The 18194-nt window shown below is 36.1% G+C and overlaps 1 protein-coding gene across 7 annotated transcripts in view; it reads left to right on the top strand.

The window, feature by feature from the left end:
- Window positions 1-18194, top strand: part of SMOC2 (SPARC related modular calcium binding 2) — a 146493-nt gene that overhangs the window by 61066 nt on the left and 67233 nt on the right. For 4 of the 7 annotated variants that reach the window (XM_066994084.1, XM_066994083.1, XM_066994082.1 and 1 more), the window contains exons 4-7: window positions 209-308; window positions 7198-7245; window positions 11227-11310; window positions 12194-12268. In XM_066994084.1, the coding sequence (XP_066850185.1) occupies window positions 209-308; window positions 7198-7245; window positions 11227-11310; window positions 12194-12268 (307 nt within the window). The remainder of the gene's footprint in view (window positions 1-208; window positions 309-7197; window positions 7246-11226; window positions 11311-12193; window positions 12269-18194) is intronic. The other 3 variants (XM_066994087.1, XM_066994086.1, XM_066994085.1) reach the window with 1 other exon arrangement.

The following is an 18194-nucleotide window of genomic DNA, read 5'->3' as shown; positions in this document are numbered from 1 at the left end:
ATTCTGAAGGACCTACCTCACTTTGCTTGAAAGAAGCTCTTCATAATGCTAAAAAATCATGTGTATGATGGAGATTAAGGTCCATTATGGTTTGTCATTCTAGGTTTTGCCAATATAGTTTGCTGGACACAGTACTCATGTCATGAATGCTGCAGGATAATAGACATATGTCTGACAGACTGCACGCGGTTCATGTCATTTCTGACAGGTTCAGTGCCACAGTTACACTGGATACTGCTGGTGTGTCACTCCCAATGGTCGTCCTATCAGTGGAACTGCCGTGGCCCACAAAACTCCCCGGTGCCCGGGTAAGATTTGTTCAGCTGACTGGGTTATGACATTGTCTTATGAATATTAGAGTTTAGTTGGGGCATCTGAGTAGACTTAAGGAAAAAAAAAATCTTCGCCAGATATGTTGTTCAGCACAGGAACAGGTGCTTGTGGAAGCAGTGGACTCTCCCTCCTTGGGGATTTGCAAAATTCAACTGCACAAAAGTTGGTCTAGCTTTTAAGCTAGCCCTGCTTGAGTTCTTCTGAGGCCACTGCCAACCTAAATCTTTCTGTAATTCTATGATCCGTCTACTTTATTTGTATTATTATTTAGCTACTGAAATGTTTTTCTGCAGTGGTTATTTGTATGATAGTTATGATTCACTGTGTGAAACCATGCAACTGACTTGCAGAGGCAGTTCTTTATGTTGCAACTCTCATGTAAACTCATTGCAGAGTTTCAGAAATTCCAGAGGGCTTTGCCTTTTTGATTTTTTAAGTATTTGGCATATAGAAACAAAACAAAACAAAAAAACACTCCCAATCAAAAATATTGATATTGACTTGTAACATAGTCCAGTGAAAGAACTCCCACAGCAACTCTCATGATTGGCCAAATCCAGAGAAGAAATAAAAATGAAACAAAGCACTAAGAACATAATGGAATAATTGTCTCTAGAAATTAATTGGCAAATCAAACTCACTTGTCTTTCATTAGCAGGACAATTACTAGCTTCAATGTTTTTCAGGAATTTGCTTTTGACCTTATTTCATTTACGTTGATAATAAAGATGATGAATCCCCAGTGTATGGACAGTTGCCGGGATTGCTGTTCACCTTGCTTGAAGCTGGCATAATTGCACCCTTTTGACAGAAATAGCTCTAAAAATTACTTGAGCTGTATGTATTGCATTTCTGCTTGTGCTGCAGCACCATTCTCTGTCAGAGAGTAGAAAGAATAACTTAAAACTTAAAAAAAAAAAGCTAACTGTAATATAAATGAAGCTGAAAGAAGTGATTAAGATCTTTGAGGGAATTCACCAGGTCTGATCTACTCCCATTGTTTGAACACAGTAATGAAATTTTTAAAAAGTACATGGAGGAGGGAAAATACCACAATGAAAGTTTCAACAAAGATTATAAAAAGTTAATTCATTTTTAAGGTCTGTCTTGTTTAAGTGATTTGCAGAATCTTCCATGCATGTTCCCTGTAGGTGAACTTTAGCCAGAAAGAATAATTTTCTGACTAATCCATTTGATCCAGTCTGAAAAGTCTCTCTGGCATGACAGTGAATTGTGAAAATTAACATAAATATTCAAAAGGTTTAAAATACATTAAAGCATGCATTTGTTTCAATATAATTACTGTTCATAACTTGAGCATGTCTTTATAAGACACAGGTTAGGATAGTATTTATGTGTTCCAATATACTATTGATTTGTGGTGGTTTTGAATGTCCTTAGCTAGGGCTTCTCTTAAAGTGTGCTCTCATTTCTTCGTAGAATCATAGAATGATTTGTTTTGGAAGGGACCTTAAAGATCATGTAGTACCACCTCCTTTATCATGGGCAGGGTTGCCACCCTCAAGACCAGGTTGCCCAGGGCCCCATCCAGCCTGGCCTTGAACACCTCCGGGGATGGGGCATTCACAGCTTCTCTGGGCTTCTTCTACAATATCAATGTGTGTCAAAGCTTTGTAGCTTCCTTTTCTTTTCTTCCACTGACATCAGTGAAAAAAGGGCTATGCTTATGCTGAAATTTCAACAATTGTTTGGCAGCTGTGTCACAACATGTGTCATTATTGTTGGCTCAAAATTTTGCTGATTAAGTTACTGTATATTCGCTTTTTTTTTTTTTTTTTTTTTTGGTAATATCAAGGAGAAGCTGCAATGTAGTTCCAGTTTAGTTAATAGATTGATGTGAGAGTTATCCTATATCTACAGGAATCGAACCCCAGTTTCTCTCAAATGTCTTCATGTGCCTAGTAGATAAACTGCCAGATTGCTTCAGCTTATTTTGGAGGACTGGGAAGGGAAGTTAGTTTTCTAGAAATGCTAAGGAGAAGGTCATAGTAGCATTCAACTTCTGTCTAGTAGTTCTGAGGTCAATAGACTGTTCCAGGGTCCAGGTGAGTATGTAGTCTTATTCTGCTCCATGGAAAATCATGGGTAATTTTCCAGTTGTTCTTAGATCCTTTGGGACTGTCTCTGCAGATTTCCTACCCTGCTTGTATCACTGCTTGTATGTTTCACTGCTGACCACTTCTCCTTTGTCCCTCAGGAAAGAAGTCCAGCTACAGCAGAGTTCAGAAATAGATTTGAGGTGCTAGGGGATTTTTCAGTAGTGGTGGCTAAGAGCTCAGTCATGAAGAGTCTGGAGAAACTATCTCATTCAGCAGAGAAGGCAGCTACAGATATTCCAGAAAGTTATGTGGTATAATAAGGCAAAAATTTGCTCTTACGTTGTAGACTGAAAGCCTCAAGCACACCTGCATCCCTCTTCCATTTCCCAGAATATGTTCAAAATTGCCATCTTTTTTTTTTTTCTTTTTTTTTTCCCAGAAGGACTGTTGATGTTTTCCAGATCACTTTTGATCCCCTTTTATACTTACTCTTTAGTTCCACCATGCACAGAAATTATGGTCAAAATATTCGTGGGTATACTGAAGCTGAGTAGATGTACTCCTGTCTTAACTAGTGTTTCAGGGATGCCATTACTTCCAACACTATAGTTCCTACTCAGTCTGATTGTGTGGTTACTTGCCTCTTTTCAGGCACTGTCTTGTTTCTTGATACCACAGGCAGATCTCTTGCAGCAGTGGTATCCTGACAGCATCACATTTATGCATTTTCACTTCTGTGTATTCTGCAGGCATGATGCTGCAACTATTTCAAAGACATTTATGCATATTTCTCAGTTTGAATGTATCGAACCTTTTTTCTCTCAGGATCACTTTTTTGATCTTTTCCCTTTAGATTAGGATGTACACAGACAATCAAGATGATTGTAGAATCAATTGTGAACATTCATTTGGAAAGATTTTCTCACAGGAAATGTGATTCTGTACAGTGTGTGAAAAGATCTCTTTTTAATGAAAATGTTCGGTGATTCTTTTCAATTCCAGGTTAGTTATGCAGTAATGTCAGATATGGTTTGAATACAAATATGAACAACTGTGCAGTTCTTAAATTATGGGATAATATCTTGCATTTCATTTCTCCAAATAGAACCACCTTTGGCTTTGGTGAATATCTGTATATAGGAAAGAAGAGCATGGCAGCCTGGAAAAACTTGGATTTTAATAGAGGAAATACAGAATAAAATTTAGGTCAGGCAGTTTCCAATTCCATTTACTATCCATGATTGTGATATTGGATAAAAATTCAAACAATGAATGTCTAATTTTATTTAACTGTTAATATTGGTTAGCTGCATAAAAGTTATCTTAGGTCCTGGGATAGAAAAGTATTGCATGCATATTTTTTTTTAAGTATCTACAGGATGTGTTTGAAATTTTGTTCTCATTCTACTGTTCCAGTTGCTCTTATCGAAGATGTCTTTTATGCTAGAGACAAAATGTATGGAAGGATGAAGGCTATAATGGCATTAAAAAGGCAGGACTCTCCAACTGATTCATGTAAAACCTTCACTTTAGCTACTACATCTTTACCTGAAAAGCTCCTCTTCCATCCTGTCCAGTTATTCCCACACCAACACTTGGTTCTGCTAAAAAACACATGATAAATCTCAAAATGCCATTCCACTCCATGGAAATAATCTCCACTGCTGCAGGAACAGTGGTGAGGAGAGTAAATCAAACACATTCCCATGAGAGCATTAAAAAGAAAGCTCCTTAAAAATGATGAATGTCCTCCAATCCTTTCACTAAAGAACACCAGACATAAAAAAAGACATTTTTACAACTCCCTGTGTCTGTTATCAGCACTGCAGGGAACTGCAGAAATTCCATAGGCACAGAGTCCTGGGAAATGGGGCAGAAATTGAGAAGCAGGTGTTAAATTGTCACTGGAAAATACAGTGTTTTCCTACTGTGGGGTTTTTACGACATATTAACTCTTCTGGACTTCTGCCAGTAGGATTGCAGAGGTATGACCACATGTTTTATTGTTCTGTGAGGTAGTTTTGCTACTTCATATTTTAAATGCCATTATCTTCTTTTAAGGCCCAAATCAAGTATCTTTAAAAATTCAGGACTCTTCCTGTCTGTATAATATTATCATCAGATAATATGATGAAAATTAATATATTGGGGAAGGCAATGAACTTTTTAGTTTGTATTGTATTGTTTTTGTTAGTTGGGAAAATTATCCATCCTTGAGTTATCTAGTTCTTTGTCCCCATATGTAGTATTTTCTCTATACATACACAGTTAGATGTACAGATATGTAAAATGTAGAGCAGCATGAGAAATGTACTTTCCTGTTTCCTGCTATTTGCATTAAGTGATAACATATCAAGTATTTGTTAGCAGGAGATGAGGAAATCATTATGTAAGCTAAATAAGTAGTCATTCACTTTCTCTTTTTCTCTCTTAAAGCTCAGTCACATATGATCAGAACTCTAGAAAATGTATATGCTAAAATCACAAACCAATCACAAATTTTACATTCCATGGAAGATTTATTGTGCCTCAGAAATTGTATGACTGAAACTGGGCTGAATTTTGGGTTTTGCAATAAACTGAGGCATGAATATTTCTGCAATTTCTTTAAGAAAAAGAATCATCACAATCATTAGTGGATCAATTGTTGAGCAAATGGAGGGGGTGATCATGCACAAGCCAGACTGGTACTAACTTCTCGATAAAATAGTGCTACTGAGTCTAATACGCCTCCTTTCCCTCTCCCCTTCCTTAAACGTATTTTTATGGTGATTTGGTTGTTTACAATGTACTGAAAACTTGGAAGCTGATTGTATTGCCTTTTACAAAAGTTAGATGTTGCTAGTTCTATTTCTTGCCTGGCTGAAAATGTGAATGTTTGTTGTGAGTATTGAAGACATAATTTCCTTGAAATTTGCAAATGCAACTCCTATCACCTCACAGTACTTCAAGCTCAAATACATTCAGAAAATGGCAGAAAAATATTGATATAAGCTCAATTACCTCTCCACCTCCAACTTAGAACAAAGATAGTTTTTGACATATAAATTGAAAATTCCAAGTGAAAAAAATGTGAAGGGTGCAGATTTCCCTTTTTAGGAAGTTCTGTGAATATTGCTGTTAACTTCCTAAGACTACAAAAATTGTTGCCCACTGAACCTAATTTTCCTAATGTTCTAATTTCATAATGAAACTAATTTCACTATGATAAAGTTAGCATTTGTGAATGCCAGTATCTTCCTCCATCCATCATCTTTCCTTCAAAATTTAGGGTAAATAAAAGTAAAACAGGAAAAAAAATCAAATCTGGTGTTGAATTCACATAGAGACAGAACACTGTTCTCAAAGTGAGGCTTTACTCATCACTCTGTTGTGCAAAGGGGCTATTGGTAGGGGTTCATCACATACACCCCACCCATGCCAAGATTCATTTGTACTCACAAATTGTTGTAAATCATTTTAGTGTGTATGAGAGTGAGATATAAAATCTCAAGAGATTTTGTAATTGTACTCCTGTACATAAAAATTAAATTGAGAAACTACAGAGTTAATTGCAACTGGATGAAATCTGAGGAAAGAATAGATTGCTGATCTTTAGTGTAATTAGAAAAAAAATGTAGTTTTATACACAGTACTTTCTAAAACCGAAACATCTTACTCAAATTCAAGCTGGCTCTCAGGAAATTCAATTCAAGCACCCAAAGGCTCAGACCTTCAGGCTTCAGATAGCATAAAGGCAAGCATCTGCCTCCTCTTCATGGTGAGCAATAGGGATTAGTATTGCAGTACACTTGGAGCAAGCTATCCCAAACACTTTTGGATATACTTCCTTTGATGATAATGGCATTTTTTTCCTGTCTGAATTAATGCCAATGCATTACAAAGTATATTGAATTTCTGGTAATTCAAATGTGATGCAATAAAATTCATGAGAGATGGATATGATGACAAGAAGAGACTAGGAATTACAATCATACAAACTGTTGTGATAATCAGATATAAATGAAAAATAAGGCATTATTTCTGCTGTAAAAGCTGAGGCCAAATAGCTCTTGTAAAAACTACTAAGAAAATAAGTGGACTCTCCATTTCTTGATGACTTTAAATCAAGACTGGATGCTGGTTGGGCTGGTATTCATGCTGGTAGAGTAAGCTGTTAAAATCCATTTCCTGCAGACGTGATCACTCATTTCCCACCACCGCTGCCTCTTTTCCCAAGGGCCCCAGCTTTGAGGATGTCTCCTGCAACTAAACCAGGTTCAGGCTCTTAAGGCTTCCTCTACACACACACATTTCCATACCAGCATAAGGTTTCTGGATGGCCTTGCATGAGGTATTTAAAGCAGAAAGGGGCAGCTTTCAATCTGAAGAATCTCCACAGAGCCGCTGAGGTGCATGGGCAAGACTGTGTAGGAAGGCTGTTGTCCCTCACAAGGAACCTCAACAGAGTAGTGCTGGGGAGAAGCACCTCATGGAGGACCTGGCCTTCCTAGGTTGGTGGGAAAGTGATGCTTTGAGTGTGCAGCACATGAACACGTTCTTGCACTTGTGTTTATGTAGTGTTTAATGTTATCTCTTTCTCAGGTCCTGTGGTGGCTGAGAAGTAGCACCTGACAATAAATTGATGGTACACAAATGCAGAAGTCAGGCAAAGCTAAAATCCTTGGTTTGCAAAGAAAGAATTTCCTGATTTTTTTTGCTACAATAAACAAAAATGAATCATTAAAGCTGATTTGTGTTTCTTAGAAAAGGTTTTAAAAATGAAAATAATAGTTTTCTGGATAATTTCTTTCTCCAATTGCAGGTTCAGTGAGTGAGAAACTGCCTCAACGAGAAGGTGCAGGAAAAACAGGTAAATATTTTAGATGGCCTTTAGATAGAAACTAAAATATGTTATATTTTAGTATACTGTGTATACTGTGGGATAAACCACCATGATTTTCTGTAGGTTTAAATTATCAGTGAATGGTGGAAAAAACTTTGCTTCCCATAGCAATACTCTGAGCTATTTTCCCATACTGCTCTCTTGCCCTAGAGGACAGATTATTCTGTCTGTTTGATAAAGCCAGCATTCTGCAGTCCCAAAATCTTGGAAACTGTAGTCCTCACTTTATGTCCATAGCAACCAGTGCTTGAGTCATCTGGGACCCAGCACTTTTTTCTATAATGTGATTAATTCAACTGATGGCTTACATTCATGACCAGATGATTGTTGTTCTTAGAGATAGATCATAGTGGGGGTACATCAATGGCAGGACAAAATCTGATGCAACTCCAACATAGCCGGTAGATTTAAATGAGAGAGGTATCTGTTCTTTAAGCAAAATTAGAGCTCATGCTCTCCAAACACTTAAAAGAATTTTAGATTCAGCTGAAAATAACACACTAAATGTTTCTGCCAGTTACAGTGGGATAAATTATTTTTTAAGAAGTTACTCAAATTTGTGCTAATGTTAATGACTATCCAGTTTATTCTGCTGTAAACATAATTGATATAAGTTTTACAGTAACTTTTGTAGCCTTGTAATACACCGAACATTTAAATAAACTAATGTGCCATTAGGTTATGAAAATCAGTACTTCTTTAAAGGCTAATAATGACAAGGTACATGAATCAGCAGTGGAAAACTATTCCTTCAAGTCTGCCCGGACAAACTGTGGTTTCCACTAACCTCAAGTTGCCCATTATGCTCTGGGAAAATTTGCTTTGGGTCAGGCCTTTCATTTTCAGCTTTGAACTATATGAACTATCCCATATATAAAACTTGTCTGGGTCTTGGAATTTTCTTGCTTGTTTGTCTTGTTTTCGACTGTGAGGGCTGAGTTGCTGAAGCCTGAATAGACACTCCTAGAACAAGAAACTTAAATGATGATGTTTCCCTTTACATCACATATATTTGTGTCTAAAACGACAGTTGTATTTCACTCATGCCTTGTTTTTATTCTCCAGTCCAAGCCTGCAGCGCAAAGGGCCGATGTCCTGGTTCCCAGGTGGTTCCTGGCTCTTCTCAGATACTACTAACATCTCCCCACCCTTCCAACAAGTCACTGCCTTATGCTTTAAATGAAATAATATTGTCAGAGATATCACAACCTCTTTAGGACTATCACAGAGTAATGAACTTGATCTGCTATCTGAGTTAAAGATCTGTGATCATAGTCAATGTAGTAAAAATATTTCGTAGTTCATCTTGCTAGGGCACAGAGGTAGCTTTTGGAATAACCATAAATTTAGCATGCACCCCTTCCTGCCCATCGTCCTTCTTCATGTTGCTGTGGACTAACTGGAGGTGCCACAGGTTGGGGTTCTGTTACTGTAACACATCAAGCAAGCTAGATGACATTCTTGCTGCTGCAGAAGACGTGCCCCAAACTTGAGTGGCCTTGATGACTATACTGTCAAGATACAGTATAGACTTAGCCTGAGGCAGTCTCTTCTTTGAAGATGAAGACAGACTCTCTTCTTCCACACATAGTCAGAGAGAATGACATAGAGGGCCATATCTGTTTGAGATGTGCAGCTCATATTTTTGGGGTATTCCAATACTGAATGAAAATTTCCAGTCACAGATTTTGGATGTCAGGAGCACTGTTTGCATGTTTGCAAATTTGGATGTTAACTCAAACAGCAACAAAGCTTAAAGGATACTTCTTAACATATCTTTCCCCTGTGCCACAGTTCCCACCTCTAGCCAGAGAAAATATTCAGACTATCTGAAAAGCACAAGTGTTAGGGATGGGATTGTGCCCCTTTTTCTTAGCTGACTGCAGGACTGTGTTCTTGTTAATTGAACTCTGATAATGGAATGGTTTGTTTACATGTATGTACATATGTAGTGGTATGCAGGTGCTGGCCAGGAAGTCCTATGAAGTTAACGTATGAAATATCTGAAATGAAGATGTACTGCAATGCAGTTGTGGCAGTGTATTGGATTTTGAACAAAAAAAAATCTACATGCTTCTTCATACTTAATACAAAAGGTTTTTATGAAAAGAGAAGACACTTTCAAAGAGCACAAGCAGAAAATTAATGCCATAGTCCTCTTTCAGATTAAGGGTAGTTCAGGAGCTGTTGTAGTTTCTCCAGTTTTGGAATGAAGTTAGATTAATACAGATATCCCATACCAAATGTTTGATTTGATGGAGACCAAAAGAAAACCTCGTTCTTTTTGTTTGGAGGACCTGTGGCCAGTTTTATGATTCAATTGCTAAGTATCTGATTTTTTTTTTCTTTAAAATATATATTCATATTAATAAACTGTGTCTTAAAAGCTGTGTAGTAAATGCTGTTTAAATGAACAGAGTTGTTTGTCAAGAGGATAATTTTGATTGGGCTGATAATTGTTAAAATTGCAGCATTATATCTGTATTTCACTTATTAATGTAAGAACAAATGCATCACAAACTCAAACAGAAAGACAATGATAGAACAATGTCATTTAAACCCTAAACTGAGTTTGTGGCAGAGCCTGAAGTTACATTCTAAAAGTCAGTTTTTTTGAATCACATACTGATTGATGATCTAAATGCAGGTCTTGATTTTTAATATGCTGGGATATTTGATGTCCTCTCTGAAATTAGTTGATGGTCTTATTCCACCACCCAGAGGACAACACAAAATTGCTAGCAAAACTAATGGGAAGTGACAGTCTGTCATGCTATTCGAGCAAAGTATCCTATCATTGCATAGACATGAAAAATGAACATTCTTAAAAGAAGTCTACTTATGGTTTGGTTAAAACATTTTGCAATGAAAACAAGTTTCTATTGCTGCTGCCTTGCTTTTGTGGAAAGCATGCAGGCTAGTTTTCCAGAGTATTTGCTATGAACTAGTCTGTGGCCTCCAAAGGGGAAGGTCACAATACTTCCAAATCCTCTATGTGCAAAAGAAAGCTTCACAGTTACCTTTATTTCTAGCTTCTGTGAAAATGCCACAAAAACAACCTGGAAACTATGTTGGTCTGAGATCCGGTTGTGAAACTGCAAGAAATTTTCATAAAACCCTTGCATGAAAGATGCTGTTTACCACAGAGTAACTTGGAGTTAGCTCCATTCTACAGGAAACAGCAGCTAGAAAATAAGTACAAGATGTACTAGCTCATTTTTACTCAGTATCTGAAATCATTTTAAATAACAAAAACATAATAAGGTGAAGGTGGATCTTTCTCACAGATTGCTAACTTGAATTTTTTTCATACTGAATTTTTCTTTTCCAGCACTGCTTCCACTATGTTTTACTAAAATTATCCACATTCTTTTATCATTTCTGTAAATTTTCATCCCTCTTGTTTTGCAGTAATGGTTGATTGTGGATGGATGGAGATGGCTGACTAAAGGATAAGGATAATGCAAAAAAAAAATCTGATTCTTTATGAATCTTGCTAATAAAATCATCTTGACTGCTAAATACATTCTGCTGTGCTAAAAGAAACTTTCCTTTTATTTTAAGGTGTCAACATATCTGCTACCACTTCCATCTCAGACTGCTTTTGCTTTCACAGGACTTACCCCTTTGATGCATTTACTGAATTTCTTTTTTATGAATGCTTATTTGTTCAATTATAATCTACAGGAATCATTAAAATGAAGAACTACTGTCTGGGGAGCAACTTGATCACTTCATGCCTCTTCAAAGACCCTGCAATTAATTCATCAGCCATAATCTTAAAAGCTATACATTTATAATCTATAGTGTGCAGACATAATACGTCTATGCTGTGCAGTACATATTAATAATGCTTAAATTATTGTTTGTTTACCGGCCGGGGCTATGTGCAAATCATTAGCATCAATCACGTATGTACACTTATTTAGCTTACTCTCATAATTGTAGTCTCCTTGCAAATCTTTTCCATTCTGAATTCAGATGATGTCTCAGCTCCTGCGCTGGAGACTCAGCCTCAAGGTGATGAAGAAGGTAAGCATCGACAGGAATTTTAACAGCGCGATATGAAATGAATGCAATATGAACCATACACCACAGCATCAAATGCTACCTTAGAACTAGGACAATTGCTGGGGCTGATCAGACTTCCTGAAATTGCAAGAAATTGAAAACTTCTGTACCTTTTTCAGGATAAAAACAGAAGACACAGTCAAGTCTTAAAACTTAAAAACAATGAATTTCATGGGGGTAGTTTTGAGGTTACACTTCAGCTATGGACTCTTAACAGTAGCAAATTTATTGCGAATACTCAGGGTACAGACAGGTTTTAAACTTGAGCTACAGTTCAGATTAAAACTGTGTGGCCAAACAAGGAAGTTAAAAGCATAAATTCTGTCCTCAGCATATTTTCTAGCAATGTAAGGTTAGTGTTTTTACAAGCGTATTTGGATCTGGGAAAATTCGGTGCTCTGTAAATTGAAAGCTCAAGGCCCATATGCAGTTGTAGTCCTATATTGTGACTATCTCTGTAAATAGAAAGCTCAAAGCCCATATGCAGTGGTAGTCCTATACTGTGACTATCTTACCACTCAGTGTAAATCTCACTGAATCTAATTTAAAGTTACTACACATTTTCGATATTTTTTTTTTTTGGTGGGCGGAGATATTTATTCTGATTAAATATAATTTTATTCTACAAATATTTATTTCAAACCTTTGTTTGAATGGAATAAGAAATGAACTATTTATGCCTTTGTATGAATAAAGATTTCACCTGTTCTAATACAGATCAGTATACCCTTTCCCTTTTTAAAATCCACGTCTTTAATACTGATGACTTAGTATTATTCAGCTGCTAGTAACTTTTAAAAAAATGTAACATTTACAAACTTTTTTCTGTTGTATTTTTTTCTAGATATAGCTTCTCGTTATCCTACATTATGGACTGAGCAAGTAAAGAGCAGACAAAACAAAACCAATAAAAGCTCAGGTAAGAAGCTGTGGTGTCCTTACTTTGCAGAGGTCCCGTGAAGACATGCATTAAGCCTTGTTAGAGCTGAAGCCATTTAAGTGAAAGTTGTTTGAATAACCATTCTGCTTCCACTCTTATCATACGGTAGTGACTGATGATTTACATCATGATGATTTTGTAGGCTCATGTGGCATGCATTCCTTTTGTATGGAAACATTTTTGGCCAACATTTACTGGGTGTAAATTGCCATTATTCCACTAAAGTCTCTGGCTCACAACTATATGCATCTGTGAGTGGATCTGATATTTATATTTATTTTCCTCTTTGATTATCTGTCTTTTTATTACCTACTTGTATTTTCCTTCATTGTTCTTTTTTTTTTTTTTTTTTTTTTTTTGATGGTGTGTAGCAAGAAGGTACTTGGAAACAGACAGTGGAAGTTACATACATTTTGTGCTAAATCTTAGGAGGCAAATCTGAAAAGAAGAAAGCTCCCATCAGAAACCAGTTATCAGTTAAAACGAATTTGAAAGTATGGTGTTATATGTGTTTTGCTTACATAAATTATCTGTTATTTACAAACTGATTGCCAGTTTAATGTGGATGAATTATGTTGCCTTTTAAAATAATTGTTAAATTTTAGCTTTACCTTTTTCACCACTTTTCAGAACTGAGCTATGGAAAACTGGATAAGAAATCTCAGGCGAATGTCTTAAGACTGAAACCTCTAAAATATTCAGATGCATTCAGTGCTTTGGTAGGCTAGGAGTTTTGATGCCTTCCTCTCTGTTCCCTTCTCTAAGTGGAATAATCTTTAGAGAAACTTCTTGAGTTTCCCGGTTTCTTTTTCTCTGGAAAAAAAGTTTAGTTTGAAAGGAAATATTAATGATACAGACCGTTACTCACTAAATAACCCAAAAGCACACTTCAAATCCAGTGGAAATTGAAGCTGTGCTTTACCTTTAGTACTGTGCTTAGTAGTTTACTGAATTGAGGCCCCAATGGATGTAAAACATCAAACAATCATCATAAGAAAGAAAGACATTTTTACTAGGAGGTTTATATATTCCTTTATTAAGCTATTTTTAACAACAAAGCCATAGTTATTAATACTTTTCCCTCTCCTTGATGCTCCAATAGGCAGCTAGGGAAAGGATTGTAAACAGATTATAGACAAGAAAAGCAAACACTTTCCATGCTGGGGATATATTCTGTCATTTCCTTAGCCAGTTTTAGCAAGAACAGAATTCCTTTGGGATTTCTGTTTGTAAAATCTGCCTAGAAATATATAACTTACATGAGTGTTTCTTTCATTTTTACAGTGCTAGTTGTATTAGGTAGATCTAAAGCAAGAGTTCTTGAGTTTGCAGTGCTGCTGCAGGAAGTGAAAGCTTAAACACGTGCACATGCACAAAATGTTAGGGAAACAACAAAGAAAAGGTGGGTTTTATTACTGGGAACTTGTAACCTCCAATCTACCTAAGGACATATTTACAAAAGAAGAGACCTGTAGCGTAGTCTGTCTGTATTATGGTTGCTAGCTATATGGTCCATTAACATCAAAAGCGTGACTGTATTGGATTTGCTAACAATAGTACTTGCTCACAAGAAGTGTAGGATCTCAGGAGTGTTTGCACATGCTACACCACAGAAGTCAGCTGACACTACATAGCGAGACTTGCTTTCGTCTGTAGGCATACCTGGTGCTCCAGAAGGGCTCACCACTGTCTCTTCCATTACTTCTCTTATATATTTAATGTGACATTATCAAGCCAGATGAATCTAGATGCTAAAAACAATGTCTTAATCAGTTGTGCTTGGCAGTATCTCTCTCCTGGATGTCAGAAATATACAGTGAGTCATGTGGCAATGTAAGTTTTTTTGATGGCTGAGCCTCACTGATATTCTGTAATCAGGTCTTTTAAGGTCTTGAAAAAACTAGGTTAGATTTTCTCCTTATTACCTGTCTGAGTGGTGCCAAGGCTTTGGGGAACATCCACAGAGAAGAGTTCTGGGCTGCTACGTGTGTAGAATAGGAAGGACCCCTTGAGTGAATCCAGTGGATTGTAAACTAACCACGTTCAGATACCTAGGCTTCAATCTAAGGAATAAATACAGATGTCTTCTGTACTCAGTTTGCTTAGCAAGCTCTGATTTAGGTTTGGATATACAAATACAAGAAAGATTGTTAAATGTGTTTGTCTGAGAAAAATGAGGAAAATTTATATCTGCAGATGTAATGTGTTTATAAAACAAAAGATGAAACCCAATTTATTGGTAATCTTCCTTTTTTCTTCTATTGTAATCCAAGTGCTTTCAAAGAACTTCCGGTCCAATTAACACAGGCCCTGCCTGTTAAAAATAAGCAACGTAAAATGATAATGCTAAAAATTTCATGCAAACTGCAAATATCCTACTTAAAGCTGCCTCCATTAGTCTGTATTGCTCTTAGTTTTTGCATTTTTTTTTTTTTTATCTGAATACATGTCCTAAGATGTCACAGTCCATAAGGTATGGGCATAAAGAAACTTGTCTAGACTTGAGAAATCAGTTTTACGAGGAGAATGTTTTTTTGTGTTAAGAATCACAGATGACTACATTGTGTTTATTGCACTCATCTGGAGTAGTTTGGTTTTGCAACTCTATAACTAACCTATAAATTATAATGAACCGATAAAATTAGTGTAAGATTTTAATTTTTGAAGGGTAAAAAATAATGGCTCAGGAAATTCTACTTTATATTAGTTATTCATTGCTTCCATTTGATTTAAATCAGCCAAAAATAATTTAGTACAGAGAAATGACATTTGGGAAATGTACAGATGAAGGGCATGAAATTACTGGATTATATATCCATACTGTATAATGATTTCTGGTGCATATTATATTTATTGGTTCAGAGAAACAGATCTTTGCTGCTTAGTCAAGGCATTTACAGAGTGGTATCTAGCCTATCAGATTTTGATGACAAAATGTTACTCCTGGAAAAAAAAAAACACACACACAAAAAAAAAAACCAAAAAAAAACACATCATTGTTGGGCCATATAACAATAGCTCTGTTTATAGTGGTGGATTTGGCTGGAAACATCTGACTTTCTCTGTTTTAAAACTTTATGTATATTGATTTTTTTTTTCTTTTTCATCTTTTCAGAATTAGAAAACGTATATATCTGGTTGCTAAAATAATACAGTATTTGTGGAAAATATATTATACGTATATACATATGCTGCTCTGTCTTGGCAGGTATTTCAAGATTGTTTCATTTCTGGACTTCTTTCTAATCCTACACTCCTCATTTCTTCACCCATTTCACACAAGATATTTGTGGTTTTGCCACATCAGATTGACAAAAATAAGAATTATAGCAACAGCTAGCAAAAATAAGCTGGAGGTGTTAAGGTGTTAAAAATAAGGTGTTAAAAATAACACCCACATTCAGATGAACTACATATTGTTTATATATAGCACCACAATATCATTTGAAAATCTAGGTAGTGTGCTTTTGGAGCTTTTGTATTTTGCAAAGAACAGAGGACAGAAGGTCTTTGGATTTGGAGAAAACAGACATTTTGGACTCAGCAGTTGTCAGTTACTTTAGCTTCAAGGCTAGGAGCAGCCAGAATGTAGGTGGAAGACAGTAAATGGCAATGCAGATACTTTCCCATCACCTAACAGGGGATACAGTTTCCTAAGGAGTTTCTCTAATAGTTTGTTGTGGTAGTTTCTCTAATAGTTTCTCTAATAGCTTGTTGTGGCATCTCTTCCATTGAAAACAAATAGGGTGAGTTTAACTCACTATTATGTTAGTGCTTAGAAAATTCGTAAAGTACTGGATGATTTCTAAGTACAAATCTGTCCACCACACAAATGAGAATAAATAATGGCAGTATAAAATTTCATAAATCTTGCAAATGCAGGATGCAAAAACTCAGCCATAATCTGGAATATGCTTGCATATGTGCTTAAGAAGATTCTGATGATAATATAATTCAGATTAAAAGAGACAGGGTCAAGTAATGTATCATTGGCTAAGATGCATTACAGTCGTACGTATTTACTGTTCGGTTCTATTGTCTTCTTATTAATATTTTATATGCTATTTCCTCAAAAAATTAATAATGTGGCATTATTAGCACTAAAGATGTGTGTGTTCATTGATTATCTGTGTAGTTTATTTAATGAGCATTGTAAAGAGTGATTGAAAAATTTGAGATTTGTTTTGTTGATAATCTGGTATGACCAGCAAAATAGAAGACAGGAAGAAATTGTCACATTTCTTTATACTTCACTGAACTTGATTCTGATTTGTGTGATAAATTTTAAACTCATGAAATCAGTGGATAAAAATTTAGGACCCCTGGCAGTCTGTGGCAGAACTCCCAGACCATGGTTCCACAACCATTCATGCTCTGTCTTCATGCTACTAGTTCACCAGTCATTCACATTTCATCTGGATCAGGCACAGACACGTGATCATATGACGTGCTAGCATAAAGCTGGCACGTGTTTGTGCCAGCTTTATGTTTATCATCTTTAAGCGGGTGCTGGAGGACAAGCTGTAAAGGATCCAGCATAAAATAGGGTCAGCACAGAGTCAAGCTGTTAAAATTAACACATCTGTGCAAAAAGTAATGGGTCATGTGATTATGATTTTTTTTTTTTTTAAACCTAGAACTAAAAATCCTAAATCAGAATTTATTTCCTCCTCAAACTATGGCTTTATTGACTTCAAGAGTGTCAACACTACACCTGAATCGGGACCTAACAGTAACATAGAATCATCTCTAGCTTCATTTTTGGCTTTGGCTGTGCACATGTGAAAGCAACATGGAACTTTTTAAAATTTTAAACACAGCAGAGTACTGTTTTATTGCTCACAATTTACTATAGACCATCAGTTTCAAAGGTATTAAAATAACTATTACAAGATATTATCAATTAGCTCAAGAGGTCTTGATCCAACAGGAGTTTCATTTTCAAAACATCACATGTATGGATTGCACATACAGTAATGTAGCATAGACTGACTGCACATACGAGTGAAAATAGTATAATGTCTACTGTGAAGATATTCTTAAAATAATAAAATAGAACACATAAAAATCCTGGAAGTGTTTAATGTAACTAGCAAATTAGGTATATGTCTCCATCCCAAACTGTTGCATTTATCTGCCTGTACAGTCTGAATCTGTTTACAAACTCTGCCAGTGAGACTTGATTAATTTGACAGAATGACATTCTAATATTTGAACACAGTTTTTATTGCCGCCTCATCAGACTGCTTTAAAGCTCTTGTACATATGAGTTTTCTCACATGGAAACTATGTTGGTTGCCAGTGAGGTTTCTGTTTTGCTAGCTGTTTTGTTTCTCAAAGGCAATTGTTCCAGTGGGATCCATGTGCACTGATCATTCTCTGAAAGTCACCTTCTTGTGACAAAGACAAATTTTGTTCCACACTCTAGCGCTCATGTTCATGACACAGCAAACCTGGATAATGTCTCTGGGATGTGCCTATCCTGGCAAAACTCGGTCCTGAAGTTAAAGTCTGCATGAAAAAAGCCTGCATTTTCTTGCAGTGGAAATTAGTGTAAGAGTTTGTGTGTGTGCCCGATCACATCAATTCTCATAGCCATTCCTCCCTCAGCATAGGAAAATGAGTAACTTACAGACAGGAAAATGAGTAACAACTCAGTGACTTCGTATTTATTCTCATTTATTGTTGCATTTTCCAGATGTTGCTCTTAATATTGACTCAACAGAAATTATGTGCTGTTGAAGATGTGCGAGCTAGCAAGAAAAAAAATAAGATCCGTTACACATTCCTGGTTAAAAATGTATTGCAAGTTAGTTAGAAGTTTTCTAAAACTATTTTGAATTAGGCTGAATTTGCAATCTGAAGATTTGAGATATGAATCCAGTTAGGATCAAAAGGATATCAC

The sequence above is a fragment of the Anser cygnoides genome, chromosome 3, assembly GCF_040182565.1.
Source record: "Anser cygnoides isolate HZ-2024a breed goose chromosome 3, Taihu_goose_T2T_genome, whole genome shotgun sequence".
Classification (NCBI taxonomy): Eukaryota; Metazoa; Chordata; class Aves; order Anseriformes; family Anatidae; genus Anser; species Anser cygnoides.
Note: the sequence above shows the minus strand (reverse complement) of the source record. Positions and strands in the feature narration are given on the sequence as shown.